This window comes from Biomphalaria glabrata, chromosome 4, assembly GCF_947242115.1.
Source record: "Biomphalaria glabrata chromosome 4, xgBioGlab47.1, whole genome shotgun sequence".
Classification (NCBI taxonomy): Eukaryota; Metazoa; Mollusca; class Gastropoda; family Planorbidae; genus Biomphalaria; species Biomphalaria glabrata.
In genome coordinates this window covers 53,551,869-53,577,125 of record NC_074714.1, presented here as the reverse complement: position 1 = coordinate 53,577,125, position 25,257 = coordinate 53,551,869, and the positions used below count along the sequence as shown (strand labels likewise).

Below are 25,257 nucleotides of genomic sequence, written 5' to 3'. Positions count from 1 at the left end.
TCACCCCCCCCCCCAAACTGGTCCACAAATGAGATTGGACCAAAAGCGCTCAGCTATAAGCATGAAAGTAGCGCTATATAAAAGCTATAATAATAATAATCCTAAAGACATAGGAATGTGCATCTGCATTGTTAACAAGTTAAACAAAATATTACAAGGTTTAAAAATATTAAATAACATATAATATAATTTCTATACGTTGATTTCACTTATTACTAAGACGACTTTCAAAATAGTTATACATTTAAGTTAAAGAGGTTTTTGTTAAAATGAATATAGAGTAAAAGGCACAATAAAAAAATTAAAATAAATAAGGTAAAAAAAAATTTACTATTAAAAGAAAGAAGACATTTCAATGAATCGAGTTACAAATGAAATCATGTTAAATAACATGATAAAAAAAGATGAAAGTATATGATAAACAAATAAATACAAATATGATAAAGAAAGAAAAAAAATATAATAAACAAAGAATGAAAATATTGATAAACAAAGATATGATAAAAAAAAAGGAAAAGAAAGGCAAAGTTCGTGAACATTTGTTGGTTCTTTTTCTTAGTCATATCTGACACTGTCTCTTACAATGGACTCTACATCCTCATGAAAGACGGTCTTGCTATTACAGCCTGGTGGAGGTGTATTGAGGTGTGCTATCTGCAATTTGATTAAAAAAAAAAAAAAACAACAACACTTTTTGTTTAAAACAATACAAATAGTTCTAGGCTAATAAAGAATAGTTATTCAGTGTATTAAATTGTTATGAACATAAAGATAAGAGAGTCAAAAACCGTGTGTGTATAGTATGGCTTTAATACACTGAATGACTACACAGCACACATTCTCACGGACGAGTTACAAGCACATGTAAACATAAGAACGACAACCCGATACAGCATATAATTTTCATAACAAACATTTTCTTTAAAACAATACAAATAGTTCTATGCTAATAAAGAATAGAAATCTAACACACACACTCACACACAGAGTCTAAGACTCAATGTCTCACACACTCACATTTATTGTCTATAGCTCATGACTAAGTTAAACAATCTAGAAATCAATGTTTGTAAAATGTTTGCCATGTTTCAGATGTTGCATAGAGTTGAAGATTACTTCCTAGTCCAAACCTCCCGCAGGACGACAGGGGATGGAAGCGGGCAGGGTTTGAACCTAGGACCATCTATAAGTTCGCACGACAGTCCAGCGCGAAAATCGCAAGACCAGGCAGATAATATAACACAGCATGCGGCCCCAAAAGAAAATTGTCTTTCAGTCAAGTGATCATTATAAAACAAATTTCTTGTAAATAGGAATATTTGTATTTTATGCCACCGGTAGTCAATAATGGATGACCATACTATTTATGTCAAATTTTTTTTTCGACGCAATGTATGTCATTTGTCCATCCGCCATATTTTTTGGTTAAGATGATGTATCCCAGGTGTCTACATTTCTTTTTATCCCATTAAATAATGGAGGTGCTAGTATGTATGTTAGATGTGTGTATATTATATTTATGTATGTTATATATGTGTATGTTATATGTGTGTATGTGGGAAGCGTGGTCGAGAGGCTGAGTACGCTTAAACCTGGATGAGGGGGGGGGGGGGCTCGAGGTTCGACACCCGACCCGAGCAGATGTGTCCACAAATGAGATTGTACCATAGCACTCTGAGCATGCTATAAGCATGACTGTTGTTCTATGTGGAAGCTATAACTTAAAAATGATGTTGTATGTTTCTAATAAGTAAAGAAATGGTGGTTATTTGGTTTTTATCTCATCTTCTTGGAAATACGAATGACTTATCAGATAAAAAGAAGCTTTAGACAGCAACTACTAGCTAACATGGCTTTTTTTTTTTTTTTTTACACTGTTACTATCACAATCTTGATACTTAATTTTAAGTTTAGGCGTATTTCTAGTAATTTGTCTTCCCTAACATGGAAGAGACCATGATTCTAAACCTTAATCTCAAATCGGAATTTGCATTTTAAGCGCGAAAACATTGAAATAAAAAGTAAATTTTTATAACGTTCTAGGTATTTCTATAAATTTTCTCAATCGTATGTTAACCCTTAAAATGCTGAGCTTTTTTACAAATAAGTGCATACAAAATGGAATTACAATTGTGTTGTTTAGAGGCTAAACTACCACACGCGTTTTAAGGGTTAACAATGTCTTGGTAAATCGTGTTTTCTTGTTTCTAGTCTTATCTTTTATAAAGTTATTCTACTGGATTGATTTACATGGAGAGAAAGCATAAAGGAAGGGTCCTGGATGGTACACACACCGGAAGTAACAACAAAGTAAATAAAAACAGATCAGGCATCTAATTAAATTTGTAATAGATCTAGACCCGTCATCAATAAATCTGTGCGAGTAATAATATTTTTACAAATTGATTTTTTTTATCGCTATTTGATACTTTAAGTATCCTGTTACTTATTCGGACAAGTTGGGAAAGGGAGGGGGGGGGAAGAAAGGGATATCTGGGTGAATTTTACCTTAATTGGTTTTTAAAAGCCTTTAAAAAAAAACTAAAAGGATGAGAGTCCTGAATTTGAACTCGAGCTCACGCTTCCTCAGGCAAACGTGCTAACCACTCTGCTAGAGAGGTAGGCCTACTTATGGCTAGAGAAGATTGTATAGTTATATATTGTTTGTTCCAATTTAGAGCGGAGATCTATAAAGGGGACTAACTGAGCTTATACACCACTTCAGTCATGTACAAGTTCTTTCCCTTGTACGAGATGCTATACTAATTATTTTTCTCAACTGATTCTCGTGTTTTCAGGTAAAGGAAATAATTGTGCCAACTTTTAGTTTGATCCGAGATTGAGTGTGGTAGAAATAATGTGTACAAATTTTTTACCAGACAGAAGGAGTTGATATAAGCTTTGTAAAGAAAATAAAGGGCGAAAATACTTCAGCTTCTGGTGATTAAAAAATTATGACAGATGCACAACCTGCGACTACAGTTTTGCATCAAGGATTGGCCTGTTTCGTCACATGAAAAGTAACAAAGGAGAACGTATACCTCCCCTGACGTAAAATGACACAATGATAACAATGATGTGTACATGAATGTAGCTAAATACAAACCTGATACATTTGGATGCAAGTCTTTTTTCTCTTTAGTGTCAGGCACATCAGGTCCTCGCCTTTGCACAAAGGAATATTCAAAGAAAATTTGATTAATTATAAGCCATGAATGCAAACGAATACTAAACTACCAAATATTATTAAAAAAGGCATATTTTAAACCGTTGCTTTTACAAAAATAGTAGTAAACAGTCTTTAAATTGATCAAAAAGATGGTTTAATACTAAAGCAATCGTAGTTATAATAAGAGAATTACAAAGAAATCTGGAGATCTGAGCCTCGCTCTCTGTCACCCCGGGTAACTCTAGTCCAACTTGCAGAAATAAAAGAGTAATCTTTTCATGACATTTTCATCGAGGTATCCCGCATGGTTGAGCCACGAAGAAAATTATATATAGAGAAAATGGAGGTATTGCCTTTTTAAAAAAAAATGTTGTTTTTTTTATTCTCGTCTCATTCGCCATGTCTTCGTCCACCTTCACGAGGGCTCTCCCACTGAGAGGAAATGGTAGGTCAAAATATGCTAAAAAAAAATGTTGTTTTTCGCTGCCGCTGATCTAAAGATGAATCGCTCTATATGTAGGGATTCCACAAAGTATCAAGCGAAATACCTTCTCGAGTCTCGACCACATAAAATCACAACAGTTTAACAGGGTCAATGGTTTTAGAACCACCCTCTTCTAAATCTGCCATGACTGTTTCTTTGTCTCACCGTGGCGCTAGGGCGGAAACGATCGTTATAGAAGATGATTAGACCAGTAGGGAAGCAAAAAGGATCCCCCGTTGCGGTACCTAATAACTGAGTCCATTGCACTGCCACAACAAACACATACCTTTCACATATACCATCTACGTATCGTTCCTCAAAGGATTATCTTTATGGCGGATACCTGCACGGCTGATGTAAAATACAGAAGGAATATTGAAGATTTTTCCTGATGTGCTCGGCCATTGGCCTCGCTTCTAATCTGAGCGCCTTGAAATATGAGTCATCGGCAATAGGGATGAAATACTTAACCTCCACTTGGATCTTTCCCAGACAGATGTTTGCTCAGAATGGCAGGTGGAGGCAAGCCTCCATAAGCCTAGAGTTCTAAAAGTCATAGACCTAACTCTTAGAATAATGCACACACAAAAAATATCTGCCATGACGAGGCAGACATGACGAATGTCAGCAAATTTTTCTTTCCTTCTAACCATAGTATAGAGCTTCTGAGTAGGAAGATGACAACATAGACCAGTGATGGACAAACTACGGTCAGCGGGCCAACTCCGCCCCTTCGAATGGTTTAATCCTGCCCGCCCCATATTTTGGCTCTCAAAAAGGAAAAAAAAACAAAACAACTCAATTCTGTGCAGAGACGAAAGCTGAGCTAGTTTGGTCATAGTATAAGACATGACTCACTGTCAAAAGTCATCCTTCACGGTACAGTGGAGGGACCATGAAGAAAGGGTCCTCCAATGGAGGGATCTAAAATGGACTAGAGTTTCTCTTGCTATCCTGCTAAGACCAGCCGCTGACCAAGTAAAGTGGAGGCATTTTGTTACGCGAACTGCACAGAGCCCCCCTTACACCGAAACTCAACGGACAGAGGATGATGATGATGATGAATAGTCTGGCCCGTTGAAATTTTGTCTTTATGCTTTTGGCCCGCTGAAAAAAAAATAGTTTGCCCAATACTGAATTACACTATCCTGTATGTAGCATTGCTTTTCCCATTTTCTCTCGACATTTTGACAAGAAGACCGATGAGAGTCGATAGGTGTTTCTACTTTCCATAATAGATGGGTACAACAAATGACATCTCAGGTAAACCATCCTCCATTAACATTTTGTTATCCACCATCTACAAACTACTTCATAATATCTGTTAATACAATGCAAACAATTTTCAGTCTTCTTCTAATTATAAATTAAAAGTAACCTTTCTATACAATTTTTTTGTGAATGTCTTCTTTTTTTAAATGTGGTCTTACCTCCCTTTAGTAATTTTATATAGCGTCTTTTGCGCAACAATTCTTTCAAAGTCTCTCAGTTCTACATCACCTCCAGTCACGGTCGACTCTAGATAAAAAAGGTGAAGTTATTCATTTTATGGACTTTTTTTTTTTCGATAAATGTATTTGTTTTTTCTAGTATTCAGTAAATTCCATTGTTAAGGGTGAAAATAGAGTATAAACTCACACCTACTAACCTATTGATATGAAAATAATTATATCTCCTACTTTCAAGACAAGATATTATACATTAGAAGGACTGATATATTATCCAATTTTATATTGTGTCGCTCCCCCCCCCCAATCCGCTGGTGAAATGGCGATTGCGTATAGCGCCCCGCGAATTCTAAAACTTCGTGGGGGGGGGGGGGGGGTACATTTTGTGCAGAAATAACAGTTTGTGAACAGAAAAAGTCCAAACCCTATATAATGGTAAATTAGTGTGTATTCTACTTCTATTTCAACCCATTATTATATTGATAGAAGGCTATTGGTACCTTCAATGAAGTCCAGTAGGGATTTGGCGACGTTAGGCGCCGTTCATCCCGTTGGTCGTTAGACAAGCTTTTATCCAACAACCAGGCCTGGACATTAGGATTCTTCATCCCATGTTCTGTCTGAGGGCTGCCAACGGTAGACGGCCATATTGGTTGACTGGGCCAGACCGGACCGTGCAGCGTACACAGCGCACCGTCCCCGAGCTTCCTCACCCGCTATAAGTGATCAAGGACAGTGCTAACTGCGGGGAGCTTGTCTCATATTCCTATAATGTAACCGCCACAGTTCCATGCGAGGGTCGTCAATCGACCCCTTTTGTGGAACGGCGTGACGGACTTTTTGGACTGGGGTGCAGGTTACTAGTTCCATCCCCACCCCGAGTGAGATAAAAAAAATAAAAAAAGCTCACCCAGGGAGACCTGCTAGAAGGCCTGGTTCGCTACTCGTAATTCGCCCATCTAGTTTCACCACTAGACGTTTCCACCGGAGGCGCCACGCTGAGGCGACGGGTAACTGGAAATCCTCCGCGCTATTGGTACCAGGTTGGACCGTGAAATAAGCGAAATCCTCTCCCCGACAGCTACAACAGGTCCTGTCCAGGGTGAGGCGACTTTCAGTCCAGAAAAATGATTGAGATATGACCTTTTATCGAGTCCACTGCAATCATTGATAATAAATATAAAATGGAGAGCTAACGCTAACCTCATTAATCGTTTTCACTATACCGCTCCTCCATCTATATAATAATAATAATTGTTGTTGTCCTATTTTCCATATGACTTTGAAAATAAGATAATCCAAAATGCCGACAATGGACCTCATTCACGAATCGTAAATAAACACATTTAGCCACGTCATAATATTGATAAAACAATGAGAAATACGTATCACGTAACAGCCACTATGGATTACATAATTTGCATAGAAGATATATAGAATCAGGAAAGCTAAATGTTGTTTGTTTACGATTGGTGAATGGGGTCCATTTGTATGTAATTCCTCGTGCTATTTCCCCCCCCCCGGCATGATTTTGTCGCATTTATTTAAAGACTTTGTTTATGTAAAATTTTGAATTCATAAGAAACTTTTAAGTATAAGTGGAACCAATGAGATTTTGAGCCCGAATATTTTTTTCCTTTTTTTTTTTTTTTTTTTCGAATATATCTCATATATCTGTTGACTGGTGACTAATTAAGAAAATATCTACAGTACACAGGGGCGGACTGGGTGTCAAATTTGTCCCGGGCATTTCTTTACAATCCGGCCGATAAATTGTAAATCATAAAGATATCAGATAAGATCAAGTGCCTTCACTTTTCCCCCGACCAATGTCAGGTTCCCATTTGAGCTAGGTGGATCCCGAAATTACAAACCACAGTCATACTTGGATTCGAAAGCCAAGCGCGTTACCACTCGGCCACCGCGTCTCTTGTCTACGGATGTAGGCTGTTACATTATTTCGGGAAAATGTGTTAGATTAAATTAGTGTCACATTATACAAGATTTTTTTTTTTTAACACGGCGCTCAAAAGTCTGTTTTACAAGGTAATGTTATAGAATCTCAAATAGTCATAATGACATCCTTGGAGCCCAATTCGGGCACCGGCCCACCGGACATTTGCCCGAATACCCATATAGCCAGTCCGCCCATGACAGTACAAGTAACACACAGCAAGGCCCAGTGGTCTAGCTTTTAACTTCAGGACCAATTGGCAACAAAACACACTGTTCATGGTCTTGTGTAACCTTCTTAAGGGAAATCACTTCAGTCATCACATTTAGTAAAAAAATAGTTAACTCCTCCTTGTGTTAACAATAGCGACTTTAATACGAATGTATGTATTATATAAATTGCAATTATGAAAATGCTTGACATTTAAATATGTTTATTTTCATTCAGAAGACGTGTTTGTGTCATCGCATTGTTATCTCTCAGTAACTCTTACCCCAACCAAAACTGATCTCCTCATCAAGCTGAGTACTATGTTTTATTTTTTATTTTATTTTTTTAAAACACTCTTGTTTAAAACAATTAATTCCGAATCAATTAACTGAATAGCAACAAACAGTGGCGTAGCAACCATGGCGCGAAGAAGATCACTGCGACAGGGCCCATATGATAATGTTCTATTTATATGATGTATAATATTTGCTTTTGTTTTGGTCCAAGTGTTGTTTCTTTAATATTACAATGCATATTGACTAGTTAAAATACTTGAATAAATTGTTTAAGTAAACAGTAAATTTGACACATTATTTAGATGGCGATATCTCTAAAAGTTATTTAATGCAAATAATGTGAAAATGAAAATACATCAAATCTTAACGAACCACCCATATGTACACCTTAGGTCTTACAATTATTTGAAAGTATAAGCATTTGTGCATGGAAACGAGCTTAAGACCACAAACAACTTTCCACTCAGTAGGTTAAACATTCATGTCTTTACAAAGGTGCTTTAAAAACCATCGTCTTCTGAACAACGAAGCTGATATAAAACAGTTCGGACAATTTCGATGTGAGAAGTTCCTAACACCTGTGACCATGACCGGCCTAAGGCCACTACAACCTATGCGGCCGCAGTGGGCCCCGCACTTTCTTAGGCCCCGCGCTAATTCCACGTCTAAAATATTAAATTAAACTATTATAATATATATATATATATATATATATATATACGCCACGTTGTTAAGGCTTCCGCGCGGTGTTGATTCTTGGCAATATGTCTAGTGTAGATCTGACTGGAAGTAACGCTGAACTCAACTACTTCAGTAACACCGGCGAAAGGCCGAAACAATCAAATATGTAGTCGACGCTGATATGTTGTTCTATAAAGATATTTAATACTCAAGAAGGGAATCGTCCGATGTCAGCTATATCCGTAAATCCGTATATCTATTCTACTGCTCTACAAGAAGCGTCTTCTTTGTAGCGTCACTTAGAGCGTTCTTGTTTTTTAACCAACTTTACGTCATCGTCGCTAAGTAAAACTTTACCCTATTCCCGAAAATATATATATAATTACAGGGTTTTCGCGGCCTCTTGATTTTCCAGGGCATCCTGGAAATCTCATGAAATTATTAACATCTCCTGAAAACTCATAAAATATCCCGAATCGTCATTTTGGGATGCCAATCCTATGTGCGATTTTTCTTTTTAAAAGGTATTGTCAGCTTTCAATTAATAAAATGTATTGCAAAGACGAATTTGTTTTCTAATACAAAATCTTAATTTTGACATTATACTTATCCCTACCCAGACTGGGCCCCCCGCAATCCGTTTCACATATGGCCCCGCCATTGTTAGGGCCGGTCCTGCCTGTGACGACCAATACACATTTAGAATATATGAAGATTCAGCATGTGACTGTCATGTTATATGGTTGACCAATGACATTGGCCCTTCAAACGAACTGCAGGGACTTTTGTTTACTTACTGAACGGATTGCCAACCATTTCTCTCAAGAAGAAAAATAAAAATAGAAAGGGAGGTAATAGAATTCTCATCTCAGAATACTGCATTGTCAGTTGAAATCTTTGGTATCTCCAGATCATGTCCCTTTGAGTATCATTGTCTGAGATAGCATTGCTGAATGGGCAAAATAAAACAATAAAAATGTGAAAAAAAAAAATACTGTAAAGAAAAAGCTAATTTAATAGAAAGAGCTCAATATTGACATCCCTTAATATCAATATACTTCTAGGGTTTATTTTCCTTTTCGATATTAAACAGGATGATTATTTTCCACTTAGTATTCTTGTTTGTTAGAAAAAATGAATGACGGTGTTGGGTTATAGCTTGATCCCAGAATGGGAAGATGAGAAGAGACAATACAGTGTGCAAAGACTGTACCGGTCAGACTTAAAGTTGATAAGAGCGTTGTAAAAACAGTAAATATATACTATGATATTATGTCAATTTTAATCGACGTCTACATTTAATTTAAAAAAAAACAATGAAAGCAAAAATACAATGAGTTCCATGGTTGTTCGTCAGTTGAATATTAAGTTATCTCTAACCTGTATCGTCATTATGTATAGTGCATTATATTTGTTGTGTCTGTCGCCCACAATGAGGACAGTATAAATAAAACTTTAGGACTGCTGATCCCACTTTATGGTTGAACTCTAAGCGTATATAATGTTTGATACGCTTTATAAATTATATAATTATTATTACGTTGGTTAATTAAATAAACCTTTCTTTGTTCGCCTTGAGTTGAGCATTGTTCAAGAGTCGAGATTATATTTTTTTTTAATTGTCAGCATTTTTGTGATGACTTTACGATGTTAAGCCTGATCTAGATGCTCTCCCTTGAGCTATTTATTTAAGTGCAAAGAGAGCAGTCAGCATGGGGGAACGAAGTGGCATCAAAAGTCTGAGAGAAGAAGCAGGCCTATCCGCAGTAGACCCAACCTACCCACGTCATGTATGCTTGCAATCCCATTGGACCCGGTCAGGGAAGAGAGGCGCGTGCTGACGTATGGGCAGCCCAGCACTCGCTAATTTACCACCCAGGCTTTCGCCCAGCAATGGAGAGATCACTCCATCTCTGACAGTAATGTCTCTGACAAGAAGCTGCAAAGGGAAAAAGATCGTCTCTCCAGACAGTATGTGGCCGGCATTTTAAATTGAAAATTGGACTTTACAGTTATCTTCGTGTTCATAGGGTATTGTGCTCATCTTCAAGCAGGAAGGAGGAGTCATATATTATAAGCTCAATTAGTTGTTTACTATTGTAAATGACATCACTTCAACTCTGGCTTTGAGCTCTTACTTGAACAGCGCGATTACCAAATTGAACATCAGTAACTGAATAAACAGAACATAGACTCCCAGCAAGAATGGAACCATGTACCGCCCATGTTTAGTTGGGCAACCCTTCCTCTTGACAAAAGTGTAGTTGGAGGAATAGAGACTGTCGCAACTGGTATCTGGAGACATAAAATCAAAGACAGAAAATCTCACCTTTTTTTTATACGACAAAAGTAGAATATCTATTGCACTAAATCATAAAGCTCTGTAATTTAGACTGTATTTCTAATCTAGATGTAAAATTAGAAGAAACTAAAAGCATTATATTGGCCCATACTAAATTTCAGTTTAAGCAAAGTAAAGTAGTTCCCTTAACAGACCTTACGACCTATAGCGCCAACGATGTGAAGGTCATTCGTTTCTGTGGCCCACGGTTAACGAGGAGGTTATGTAGCCAGCACAACGACCTACGCCTTAAGTTTTTCCAAATAATGTCAGTTTTGGTGGACTCAAAGGCGCCCAAAGATCCCGAGATTAAAAATCGTAGTCTTCAAAGGGATTTAAACCCAGCTCAGCCACAGCGCCTCCAAATCTTTGTTTAATTGTGAGCTATTTCACAGGTTTAATTGTAAATGATAATCATAGAAGCAGAGTTAAAGAGAAAGGAATATAACAATCTAAAATAATATTCTAAAAAAAAAAAATTAAAAATAACAATCTAAAAAAACAATTTAAAATAACAATCTAAATTAACAATCTAAAAAAATATTTAAAATAACAATCTAAAATAGCAATTTAAAATGACAATCTACCTGTAGGAAAGTAGTTAGGTCTATAGCCTAAAATTAAATTAAATTATTGCTTCTATATAGCGTTACTTTCATGCATAGGGCATGCTCAGAGCGCTTTTGTCCAATCTTGTTTTGTGGACCAGTGAGGGAGAGGTATCTGTGAGAAGGTTTTCCGTGCTGCCTTTAAGCGCTCAGTAAACACAACTCTGCTCCCGTCTGGTGTCGAACGTCGAGCCCCCTTCATAGTTTGCTATGCCAAGGCACGTTGAGACTCTCGACCATGCTTCCCACAGAGCCTAGAGCAGTGTTTCTCAAACTTTTGACCTAGTCATACCTCTTGTAGCATGTTCGTAACTTTAAGTACCCTTGGCCTCCTCCCGCCCAAAAAAAAAAAAAACAACTGGATTTTTAGAAATAACAATCTTTTTTTTTTTTATTGTAGGCCCACATACACGATATAATAAAAAACTCTATTACAATTAAGTATTCAATTAGTGAGTCTATTTTTTTTTTTGCATGCTTCAGAGACACATCAAATGCATTCTAAAAAAAATGGAAACCTAGTTTTTACATTGAAAAGTGGGCGTGTTGACGTTAGTTGTAATGTCCCTATAAATTTCCACAAACCTTGTAAAAACTTTATCTTAAAATGTAATATAGCGCTGTATTAAAAAGGATTTAAACCTTATGATATTTTATTCTAATTTATAAACTGAATGAATATTTTAAAAAAATCACCCTTGTTAACTAAGTGCAATGCGTACCCCCTTCAAACTCTTCCCTACCCCCCCCCCCCCCGGTGGTACGCTACCCCACTTTGGGAACCACTGGCCTAGAGCCATGATTGTTACTAGTCCAGATTATTAAATCATTGAATTAAACTTACTTGTCAGCCCATCTTGACATCCTGTTTTGTTCCGAATTGGGGCTTTACATCCTTCTAAAAAATGTTGAAAAGAAAATGTTCATTTTGCGTATAAGATAAGATAAGATAATTGTATTGGTTTAAACAAATGGACATTCGGTTTTCCTAAATTGTATACCTTAGCGTTGCTATTTCATAAGGCTTGTCTTCGAGTCCAAAGATCAATGAAAAATGCAGTATTTCCCGTGGTTACGCAGCCCCAGCTGTGACCTACATATTTTGCAACATTTAGAGCAGATATAATCGTTGTCCGCCGGAGGTGGATTTAGATTTTTTTTTGTCCTCGGCATCGAATTTTCTTTTGGTCTCAAATGTGTATCCCGCGGCGTTTGTAAGTGACCTCCAGCTGTCTTGCTGTTCTTGACAGGTCTGGGAAGCCTAAAATTCTCGACCTGTATGGTGACATGTATGTACTACGCAAGACAGCAGGGTTTCTGTCCAGGGCTTTTGCAAGAGGATTTAAGCCTCTCAAGCCCTCACTGAAATGGAGTTTGATGATGGTGATGGCTTACTGTTATAAAAATAACAGTATAGTATTGTTATAATTCTGCCATGCGCACCGCAATCCAGGCTAGTGCAGAAAGAAGGTTCGCATTATTAGTGACAAGACTAAGTCGGATGTTGACATGGGGGAGAGAAGGATTTCCGTCCAAGTGGAGAGCTGATGTAAAGAGGCTGTGCTCAAGACATGTTGTTCTACATGGATTTGTGATGTCCTGTAAATAAACATCTATGTCTCGTTGAGTTCGCCTCCCTTCAGCTATTACAGTATGGATATCTATAAAAATGTTTGGCTGCATCATCTGTTACACAACTGTAACGGACTGGCCCCTTATAAGACAAAAAACGCTCTTAGTTTTCCTTTTTTTTTTGTCTTTCACTTTCACATATCCCTAAGTGCAGCGGTTATCAACCTTTTATGCTCGGTGACCCCTTTTTACAATCAGTCTATCTTCCGCGACCCCCCCCCCCCCACACACACACACATACATACGGCAGTAGAAGAATAGACAATAATAATCTATATTTTCTATGGTCTAAGGCGACCCCTGGCAAATCGTCAATCGACCCCCAAGGGCGTCGCGATCCACAATTTGAGAACCTCTGCCTTAGTGTGTTGGACAGTTGGGGCACCACACAAGATTTGTCGACCGTATTTCTCAATTCCTGTCTTTTTGCCTTGGATAGAACCTCTTTTGTCAATTCTTTTATGTTGTCGTCCCATCGCTTTCTCTGTCTGACTCTTCTTTTTTTTTCCTGGTAAGGTGTCGTGAAGGAAGATCTTTGCGAGCCCTGAGGACCTTGTCTTTTACGTTGACATTTTTAACCTTGCCATAACAAAGTTTATTTGTTTGATTTGTAAAAGAGACTTCTATTCTTCAATTCCTTCTATAAACACATTCTTTGTTATAAAAATGATTCATTTATTTTGATAACTTTTCATTATTCTTTGACATTTTGTACCTACACTCTAGCCCTTTACAACAAATTAGTTTACAATTTCTGAATGATCACTTCATTTACAACAATCAAAATATCTTCAAAGATGTTTACAAAATATATTGCGCAGCTGAAATTTTTTTGTTCTTAAATTGCAACAATGAGACTTAATTACACAATATATCAAGTGAATGTCCCATCGGTACCCAAAGCGGCTTTTATTTTTATTTTTATTTTTTTTTACAACGCTTTGTAAATACAATTATATTTTGCTAAATCTTAAGGGTTAGCAAGTTATTTATCTTACCTTATCAAACTTATTTAGATAAAACTGTATCTAGTAAAATACATTCCTAGCTCTCTTACCTGGGGAGGGGGTGTTTATGTCGTCTAGATAATATTCACCCATCATGGCCCAGAATCCTTTGTGAAAGACCTTATAGAATATATTTGTGGTCAGTTCCTGCTCTGGGTGTAACAGACTCTCTGAGACAACGCAGTAGGTCGTCAAGAAGATTAGCAGAATCAAAAGGAAGTTAATGTAGGTTTTGACCTAAAAAAAAAAAAAAGAGTTTGTGTTTAACAGGCACTCGTGGCTGTACCCTTGGGTACGCCCCCTATGGCAGGTAATGCGTCATGAGATAGGATTCTTCAATTTTAGTGCTTAAAAGGGAATGAAAATACAACATTGCTACTTGGTGGCCACCAATAAAAAAGAAAAGTCGCTTTTTGTGTGTTCTGTCTGTTCTTACGCCTGTCACATTTAGATTTAGAAAAAAAATTAAGCGAAAAATTAGCACATTATGGTGAAAGAAGTACATTTTCAAAGCGATTTTTTTTTTGGTTTTCAAAATGAAATATATTAGCGAGTTTACATAAGAACATATCGTTTAAAAAAAAATTAAAGAAAATTAAAGAAAATCAGTCTTTTTTTTTATATTTTGCAAATATTAAAAATCAGATGTATTGGGACGAAACAGCGAAAAAAAAAACGTTTTGTAAAACAAAACCGCTGCCAATAAGATGGTGAAGGCTGCTTAGTTATTCTAAGCACGAGATAATTAATGTTGTTGTAACCCTGCCTTGCACCAGTGCTCTAGATGCGCACTAGCGCATTGTTGAACGTAAACAGGAAGACACTAGAATAGAGAGAAGAACAGTGCGTCAGAAATTGTGAAGAGTCTGAATGTTTGGGAAACTAAGAGGTCAACTTTTGTGCTGCCTGAAGGTTGTAGTAGGGAACTGGAGCGAAGCGGGGAAGGCTGTCGTTCGTCCACATTCGGGTTAAGTAGCAAAGGACTGGTATACTTAGTAGTAAGACTCTGAGGAAGCTGAAGGAAGTTATGTGTTTGCCCTAGTGAATAAACACAACTATTTATTTCCTGTTAAACAGTGTTGTGTTGCTTGCCTTTTCGTTGAGTGCTAATCCTAGAGTTACAACAATATAATACGAAGGGAATTTTTTTATATTTATCTTACCAGCCTAAGTGGTAGAATTAGTACTAAGTAAGCGAGGACTTACTGTATATGAGTATTTATATATAAATAGATAACTTGGTAAATTTATATAAACACTTGAACATAAAATCTAGCCCCAACAATTTGCATACCATATTTCTGATGACCACTAGCATCGGTCCAAGAAATTTGTTCTGATAGAAGAACTCCAAGAATCGAAACATGTAGAGCATGTAATTTAAACACAGAAGGTAGCGAGTCGAGATCACGAACCACTCTTCTCTAGGGATTGCGTACGCCAACAAGCGGAGAGCCCAAGATGCGACGGCAATGAAGATAGACAGCTGGTCCAGAATGTTGAACGGATCAGTAATGTAGTACCAACACTGCCTCGGACCTTGGCGAATTTTGCCGCAACACTGGTGGAAAAGAAATTGTGAATTTAATTCAATCTTAAAGACATGAAGAGATCTCGAAACGCGGAGAGAGCAATTTAAAAAAAAATAATTTTTAGTATTCTATGGTTCTCTTCTAGACACTATGTCTCATCTCATCTGTCCCTTGACTTTCGTTTCAGGGAGTCTGTGACAGTTGGCGTAACAAAATCCCTCCACTTTTCCCTGTCACCAGCTAAGACTTAGACTAAGACTAAGACTGCTTTATTGATCCTTACGGAAATTTGTTGTGATTACAAGGACTCTTTTCTCATATAAAGACAACACAACAGAAAAATAAAATACACATAAATACAACAGACACAACATAAAGTGTTCTTCAGCGACTACACACAGGTATCTTGGTGCATTTCATGTTCCCTGATCAATGAGTGGCGGAGATAGAGTCTGACCGAGTGAGGTACGAACGAGTTTTTGTACCGCTCCGTTCTTGTTTTGATTGACAGCAATCGCCCACTTCGCGACGACCTGACGTAGTTCTGATGGAGCGGGTGGCCGTTGTCTTCCATGATTTTTCGATTTTTCTTAGGCACTTTTGTTCAAAAAGTTCCTTTAAATGTGGTAATGTTGTGAGTGTAATTTTTTATGCTTTTTTAATGATGTTTTCTAGACGTCGCAACAGTTTAGATGAGGCGTTGCCTTGCCAACAAGTTATTCCGTATGTTAGCAGATTTTGTATAGTCGCGCCGTAAAAAGTAGAATATCAAGAGAGAGCCTGGTCCATTCGTTTATGTTTTACAGCCAGTTTTTCTTTGGACGGGACTTTCTTCCTTCTACCTGCACTGTACTTTGAAGGATGAATTTAGACAGTGAGTTGTGTCTTACAATATGGCCAAACTAGCTCAGCGTTCGTCTCTTCACAGTAGGGAGAAGTTCAAGCCTTTGAGAGTAAATGCTACAGAAAAAATGTTGGGTATCAGATAAAAGAACAAGAGGACAAACGTGTTTGTATTTTTTACAAGTCAACACTGTGGCTGATAAAAAGAAATTCTAATCTCTTTTTTTGGTCATAGACTTTCAGGGTAAAGGTACAATGCGCATTACCAAATCCTTCCAAGAGTTCCGGTTAAAGGCTGTTTTTAGCGGAGTATTCAGACCAGTACCGAGCCTGCTTTTTTTTTCCTGTTTCCAGCCAGCTTTTATTTGGGCGACCCTTTCTTCGTTCTCCCTGTCGTGTACAATGAAGGATGTCTTTTGACAGTGAGCCATAGGGGACCGAGCCAGCTCAGCTTTCGTCTATTCACAACATTGGGTTCTCCTTCTTGCCAGTCAAAATAAAAGAATTCAACTGTTCTTCATTACTTGACAGTCATATTAGTCAAAATAAAATAATTCAACTGTACATCATTTCTTGCCCGTCAAAATAAAATAATTCAACTGTACATCATTTCTTGGCAGTCAAAATAAAATAATTCAACTGTACATCATTTCTTGCCAGTCAAAATAAAATAATTCAACTGTACATCATTTCTTGCCAGTCAAAATAAAATAATTCAACTGTACATCATTTCTTGCCAGTCAAAATAAAATAATTCAACTGTACATCATTTCTTGCCCGTCAAAATAAAATAATTCAACTGTACATCATTTCTTGCCAGTCAAAATAAAATAATTCAACTGTACATCATTTCTTGCCCGTCAAAATAAAATAATTCAACTGTACATCATTTCTTGCCCGTCAAAATAAAATAGTTCAACTGTTCTTCATTTCCAGGTATCTGATACCTCAGTAATATTTTGTAGCATTTACCATCTAAGACTTCAATTCTTATTTAAGTCTCCGAATTCAGCCCATGCATTCTCAACAGTAAGTATAGTGACCACTAACGCATCATAAAATTCTTATTTTATTTGCATATGCATACTTTTTTAAAGCTTACTTGCTTGCTAAGTTACGCAGCATGCAAACATTAACTCCGAAAAGTCCGATAATGAAATGGATGCAAGGGAAAAAAATCATTACATAAGATTCAATTTGGAGTATTACATTGATTATCCCCCTTAGCATTTGGTATCTTTTAGCTCACGCTTTAAGTGTTTGATGTTATCAACACCCCCCCCCCCAAACACCCTCACACACACACACACACACACACACACCAATACGAACTTAAATATATTATAAATATTTTTTTTTATTAATACATCTCAAACCTACCTGGTCAAGCTCCTTTACGAAGAAGATAATTAAATAGCCAATGACCACGGTCTCGAGCCAATGGAATTTAGTCATGCTTAGTACTGAGACCAAGAGGAAGCTGTAAGCCGTGAGAAACAGTAAGTAGGAGGCCTATAGAGGAACAAAAATTGAATAGGTAAATAGATTGATAGATAGATTGATAGATAGATAGATAGATAGATAGATAGATAGATAGATAGATTGATAGATAAATAAATAGATAGATAGATAGATAGATAGATAGATAGATAAATAAATAGATAGATAGATAGATAGATAGATAGATAGATAGATAGATAGATAGATTGATAGATAAATAAATAGATAGATAGATAGATAGATAGATAGATAGATAGATAGATTGATAGATAGATTCATAGATAGATTGATAGATAGATAGATTGATAGATAAATTGATAGATTGATAGATAGATTGATAGATAGATTGATAGATAGATTGATAGATTGATAGATAGATTGATAGATAAATAAATAGATAGATAGATAGATAGATAGATCGATAGATAGATTGATAGATAGATTGATAGATAGATTGATAGAGAGATTGATAGATTGACAGATAAATAAATAGATAGATAGATAGATAGATAGATAGATAGATTGATAGATAGATAGATTGATAGATAGATTGATAGATAGATTGATAGATAGATTGATAGATTGATAGATAGATAGATAGATTGATAGATAAATAAATAGATAGATAGATAGATTGATAGATAGATTGATAGATAGATTGATAGATAGATTGATAGATTGATAGATAGATTGATAGATAAATAAATAGATAGATAGATAGATAGATAGATAGATAGATAGATAGATTGATAGATTGATAGATAGATTGATAGATAGATTGATAGAGAGATTGATAGATTGACAGATAAATAAATAGATAGATAGATAGATAGATAGATAGATAGATAGATAGATTGATAGATAGATTGATAGATTGATAGATAGATTGATAGATAGATTGATAGATAGATTGATAGATAGATTGATAGATAGATAGATTGATAGATAAATAAATAGATAGATAGATAGATTGATAGATAGATAGATTGATAGATAGATTGATAGATAGATTGATAGATAGATTGATAGATTGATAGATAGATTGATAGATAAATAAATAGATAGATAGATAGATAGATAGATAGATAGATAGATAGATTGATAGATTGATAGATAGATTGATAGATAGATTGATAGAGAGATTGATAGATTGACAGATAAATAAATAGATAGATAGATAGATAGATAGATAGATTGATAGATAGATTGATAGATTGATAGATAGATTGATAGATAGATTGATAGATAGATTGATAGATAGATAGATAGATTGATAGATAAATAAATAGATAGATAGATAGATTGATAGATAGATAGATTGATAGATAGATTGATAGATAGATTGATAGATAGATTGATAGATAAATTGATAGATTGATAGATAGATTGATAGATAGATAGATTGATAGATAGATTGATAGATAGATTGATAGATAAATAGATAGATAGATAGATAGATAGATTGATAGATAGATTGATAGATAGATTGATAGATAGATTGATAGATAGATTGATTGATAGATAGATTGATAGATTGATAGATAGATTGATAGATAGATTGATAGATAGATAGATTGATAGATTGATAGATAGATTGATAGATAAATAAATAGATAGATAGATAGATAGATAGATAGATAGATAGATTGATAGATAAATAAATAGATAGATAGATAGATAGGTAGATAGATAGATAGATTGATAGATAGATAGATAAATAGATAGATAGATTGATAGATAGATTGATAGATAAATAAATAGATTGATAGATAAATAAATAGATTGATAGATAAATAAATAGATTGATAGATAGATTGATAGATAAATAAATAGATTGATAGATAGATTGATAGATTGATAGATAGATTGATAGATAGATAGATAGATAGATAGATAGATAGATAGATAGATAGATAGATAGATAGATAGATATATAGATAGATATATAGATAGAGATAGATAGATAGATAGATAGATAGATAGATAGATAGATAGATAAATAGATAGATAGATAGATAGATAAATAGATAGATAGAAGGATAGATAGATAGACTGACAGATTGATTGATATATCGATTGATTGATTGATTGATTAAAATAGAAATACAAATCTCGCGTTTCTTAGACACATTTCCTGGCTTAGATTTTTGTATCTCTACAACCGTTCCTTATCTGTAGTAGGCATTATAGAAGTGAGAAGAACCTTGAACGAATTTTTGTGTTTATTTGTTAGGCTGTTGAAATGATTATGAGATGATCAATTCGTGAAATGGTTCTTCCCGTATATAAAGAGATTTGCATATTTTATTTTTTATTATTTTTTTGGGGGGTGGGGGGGGGGAGGGGGATTTGACGATCGAATGTTTTGTTGGCCTGGTCATTAGAGGTCTTATATTGATTCTAGGTGAAGTTGTCGATTCACTGAAACTATAGTCCATGCCTCGATCTGGACTGTCCTTAATTTCACATATTCGCCTTTTTTTTTTCTAGCTATGGATTCGATTCTTAAAATTGCCATTATATATATATATATATCTAACATCATTTGTTGTTGCAACGCTGAGCTTCATATTTGTATCAATTTTTATTCAAGGCTGCATTTACCACTTTTATGCTTTGATCTATCATAAAGACAGCCACACACATAGCACAAGCGTCGCTCTCAGCATTAGGAAATTTCGTACATGCTTAAAGTAAAGCACCAAAATTAAACTTACCATATCCATTAGGCATCGTGCCTTGGGTGAGAATAGCGTCTCTTTAACCCTGTGTTTCTGTTTGACACATACAAATAGTTACTCTTTTCAAACGCAGTATTTAAAATTATTCAAATAAATAATTAACACCTTATATAAAATGACTAATAACGAATAGACTTTGTGTAAAAACATAAACTTTAGGTCGGCCCTAATAAGTCCGCAAATGATATGCAAAGTTAAAGAAAATTGAAGGGAAAATCCGATAAGAGTCTTGGTGTTTGGGGATATACATGCCATTCAGAAGTTCGATCCTTAATGGTTTCCGGAAAGACAGACAGAAGCGATTGATAATTGATAATAGACACCACTCCAAGGTGCAGGATTAGGCATGTTTCTGTTCAAATTACGACTCCCTTTATCCATCTTGGTTCAATGATGACCACTTTTATCATCCATTGTTTCTTTACTCCTCAAGTGTCTGATGTCACCAATGTGAGCCCGTATTGTTCGGCTGCACACTGGGCAGGGTTTTCCCAGCTGGACCTAGTTTCATTTGGCCTTGCTTTTATCTCGGACTCTTTTCTTCTGCCAGCACTACACTCTTGTCCTCCTGCCCGCACTACACTCTTGTCCTCCTGCCCGCACTACACTCTTGTCCTCCTGCCCGCACTACACTCTTGTCCTCCTGCCCGCACTACACTCTTGTCCTCCTGCCCGCACTACACTCTTGTCCTCCTGCCCGCACTACACTCTTGTCCTCCTGCCCGCACTACACTCTTGTCCTCCTGCCAGCACTATACTCTTGTCCTCCTGCCCGCACTATACTCTTGTCCTCCTGCCCGCACTACACTCTTGTCCTCCTGCCAGCACTATACTCTTGTCCTCCGCCACATGCGTGCCAGTTTTCACAGCGCGACGCCTTGATGATGCTCTACCATGTACTTCGTCTTCGAGGCAGTGTCAATCCTGAAGGCTTTCAGAGAAACTTTGAGGGTGTCCCCGAAGCGTTTTCTTCGTTTGTTGGTTGTCATCTCAGCAGGAAGCGGGTGACATTATAGTCAAAAGTAAAAAAAAAAAGTAAGGTTTTCCCTTCAGACCTTGCGATCTATGGGGCTGATGATGTTAAGGTCATCTGTTTCTTTGGCCAACGGTTAACGAGCAGGATGTTATGTGGCCAGCACAACGACCAACCGCCTTTACTTTCCCCAACTAAAGTCAGGTACCCATTAGAGTTGGGTGGACTCAGGGGCGCCCTAAAAATTCCGAAATTCAAAATCCTAATTCAACGGGATACGAACCCAGGACCTCAGGTTTGGAAGCCAAAAGCTTAACCATTCGACCACTGCGCCCCTAGTCAAAAGTATAAACACATTATTACACTCTTGTATACTTGAGTAGTACTTACATTGTACTTACACAATGGTAAGAGAATACTTATATTAAACCTAATGCCCAAAATACTTACACAATACGTAGCAAGTATCTATTTCTAACACAATACTTATATAATAGACGTACTTGTGTAATACTTACATAGTTAGTATTTAAGCCACACAGGAGCTGGCTAGGAGCTGGACTAAGCTGTCAGAGGCTATTTGAGACGCATGCCATTAGGAGTATTTTATAGACAATGGGAGCTTATCTTCTTTGACACCCCCCATGCAACCTTGAAAACCCATGTATAATATTCACAATACAAAGCTCCTCCCCCCTCCCCACATTAAAAGCCCAGTTTAGTTACCAGCTTGCACTATTGAAACCAGAAGGAAATCTTTTCCCGAGGGCAGAAAAGATAATCTAGGTCGACATCCGGGAGACAATGGCTATGTCTGTGTGAGTTGTGGCAAAATATGTAGGTCACTCTTGGACTGCGTAGCCACGTGAAATACTGCATTCCTTCTTAATATTCAGACTTTAAGACACGCCTTCTTATTATTATACTACTTAAACAATACTAATATATTATACAGTGGCGTAGCTATGATGGAGGGATGGGAAGGAGAATTTTAAAATCCCCCCGGGCCCCCACGTAAGCAAAAACCCCCCTCCCAAACGAGTGATAGAATTTTTTTACATTAAATATTACCAATCTTCTTATCTTATCTTATCTTATCTTATAAAATACAGACGTTACTTAAAAAAAAAAAGATGATCACGTCCTAAACGTCATGCATCTAGTCATGCATGTTAACAAATGACTTAAACTCCGCCAAGTCACTGATTTTCCTGGCTGGCTCAGGCAACCCATTCCATGCTCTAATAGCGCTAGGGAAGAAAGGAGCATTTGTACAAATTTGAAAATTACCCCTTTATCTCATGTCATGATGTCAAATATACAACCGCAGGGGCCTTAATGAGATCAAGCCCCCCTCCGGGCCCACAAATAATGGCGAAATCCTAGCTACGCCATTGATATTACGTATACAAGAGCTACGTACTAGACCTCTTTGGTTATGCTTAGATCCCTGTGATAAATCCAAGTCTCTCCCAAGATAGTTGGACCAGCTGACACTGTTGACACCAGCACAAGCCTGCTGTTGTAGAAACTCTTTGTTTTCAGTCTTCAGAGCGATCGTTATGCAGGATTCACTCCAATCTGGAATCGCTTTCACAATAAGGCAGAAAGTCAAGTGCACATTCTTTTTATAGCAGGATTGTAAAACCTCAGTTGCAGCATCATGATAAATGCTGCCAAAAAAAGAGTAGCAACTTTTTTATATTAGAGATGTTTTATTTACAGTGGAAAAACAAAAAATGGCTAAGTGGTAAAGCGCTTAGCTTCCGATACGTGGTCCCGGTTTTGAATCCTGATGAAGACTGGGATTTTTTAAACTTTTTGGATCCTGAATGCGCCTCTGAGTCCACCCAGCTTGAATGGGTGCCTGTCAATAGTAGGTGAAAAGGCATTAGGTCGTTGTGCTGGGAACAAGACACCCTCGTTAACTCTGGCCACAGAAACAGATGACATTTACATCATTTGCATTATATTTCAATACGTTTGAAAGGGGAACTAATCGTCACCAGAGATTAAACCCTAGATCAGGGGTTCTCAACTTGGGGGTCGATTGACGATTTGGCAGGGGTCGCCTAAGACCATCGAAAATATGGATTGTTGTTGTCTATTCATCTATTGCTGTGGGTGGGGGGGGGGTCGCGGCAGAGCTGGGGATTGTAAAAATGGGTTTCCGAGCATAAAAGGTTGAGAACCGCTGCCCTAGATAGTTCTGAAGCCTGGCGGTTCACCACCCAATCACCCCTCATACACATACACACGATGCTATATATGTTACGATCTTCTCTACCAGGCCTTCTGTAAACACTGCTAAACACAACAGCGCATTTAAAACATCATCTTGACAACAAGAGCTTCAATAAACAATGTGGCGGTTTTATTTACAAATACATCATAAGCCAATAAACACAATAGGCTACAACTAACTTCAAATGCTTTCTCGTACTTAACAGAACTGCGTAACTTAACATTACAAGTCTCTCTAGCTCGTACAGCTACATTCTCGAGGACTCAAAGGTACATCACAGTCCTTCTGCTTTTCTGTCCAACACACTGTCGCTCGTCTGTAAAGGCTTTTTGGTCACATGACCATAACATTGGTCATATTGCGTGCATTAGCAGTAATGTCCCTTGTTCAACAGCCCTTGACCGGTGTGATTGGCCTGAATCATGTGTGTCAGTAGGCCGCACACATATTAACCCTTTCAGTCCGCCACTAGGGTTATAACAATATATATATATATATATATATGTATCACTGAACTGTTAATCCCGAGTTTAAGTGAAGAGAGAAATTGTGCGTAGTGAGTGAAAAGAATTAGCAAATAAGCAAAAGAACAGGGGAGAGGACAGTCAAAAGAAGATTTAGCTAAAGATTTAGAGGGTGCTGGAAGAGAGCGAGAGAAAAAGAAATTTAGGGAAGGAAAGAGAAATAGCAAGAAAGAAGGAGTGAGGGAGGGAAATAAAGAGTGAAAGAGTGTGTGAGAGGGCGTAGTAATAAAATTAAAGTAAAAAGTTGTTAAGTAAAGTTCCCCTTTCAGACCTTGCTATCTATGGCGCAGATGATGTTAAGGCCATCTATTTCTATGGCCAACGATTAACGAACAGGGTGTCATGTGTCCAGCACAACGACCGACCGCCTTTACCTTCCCCCAACTAAATTCAGGTACCCATTACACTTGGGTGGACTCGGGGACGCCCTAAAAATCCCGAAATTCAAAATACCTGACTTCGCCGAGATTCGAACCCAGAACCTTAGGATCGGAAGCCGAGCGCTTAACCACTCAACCACCGCTTAGAAGTAAAGAAGAGAATTAATTACAAGAGCAATTAATGAATATTTTAAACACCCAAAACATTTTCCAAGAACTTACTTTAAATACTTCTGATATTTCGACTTCTTATCTTTGAAATTTTTATTGACCATTTTTTGTCTCAAAGCATACTGAGCAAGAAGGGCCGTGCCTGTCAGATACTTCCGGAAACAGAAAGCAGTCAGAATTATATATATAAAAAAAACAGAAAGAAATGATGCTAATAAAACACTAAATACATTAAATACACCTCGTTAAATGTTTGCATACTAAATTAGTAAAACTTTCTCTCCTAACTGACGATACTAGCGTTGATTCCACCAGAATGTGGTAAATAATTACGGAGATAAAGAGTTAATGTGAGGGTGCCAGGTAAAATTATCTGCGCTCCGAAATGTCGTCACGGTGGCTCCAAGTTTAATTCCTGCCCTCTGACATCATGTAATAAATAATCCTAACCCTTGTCTCAAATATAAATCATCTGAAAATTAGAAAAAAAATATGCCCCAAAAAAATAAAAACAATAT

At 36.8% G+C, this 25,257-nt stretch overlaps 1 protein-coding gene across 2 annotated transcripts in view; it reads right to left on the bottom strand.

The window, feature by feature from the left end:
- LOC106077793 (transient receptor potential cation channel subfamily M member 1-like) overlaps positions 1–25,257 on the bottom strand; it is a 60,616-nt gene continuing 35,359 nt past the window's right edge. For both annotated transcript variants that reach the window (XM_056026187.1, XM_056026186.1), the window contains exons 16-27: positions 24,791–24,891; positions 22,843–23,092; positions 20,423–20,479; positions 17,586–17,717; positions 15,125–15,391; positions 13,881–14,067; positions 12,036–12,089; positions 10,381–10,537; positions 9,040–9,191; positions 5,084–5,171; positions 3,107–3,165; positions 1–654 (exon numbers count right to left, since the gene is read on the bottom strand). In XM_056026187.1, coding sequence (XP_055882162.1) covers positions 620–654; positions 3,107–3,165; positions 5,084–5,171; positions 9,040–9,191; positions 10,381–10,537; positions 12,036–12,089; positions 13,881–14,067; positions 15,125–15,391; positions 17,586–17,717; positions 20,423–20,479; positions 22,843–23,092; positions 24,791–24,891 — 1,539 coding nt within the window. In that variant the 3' untranslated portion in view covers positions 1–619. The remainder of the gene's footprint in view (positions 655–3,106; positions 3,166–5,083; positions 5,172–9,039; positions 9,192–10,380; positions 10,538–12,035; positions 12,090–13,880; positions 14,068–15,124; positions 15,392–17,585; positions 17,718–20,422; positions 20,480–22,842; positions 23,093–24,790; positions 24,892–25,257) is intronic.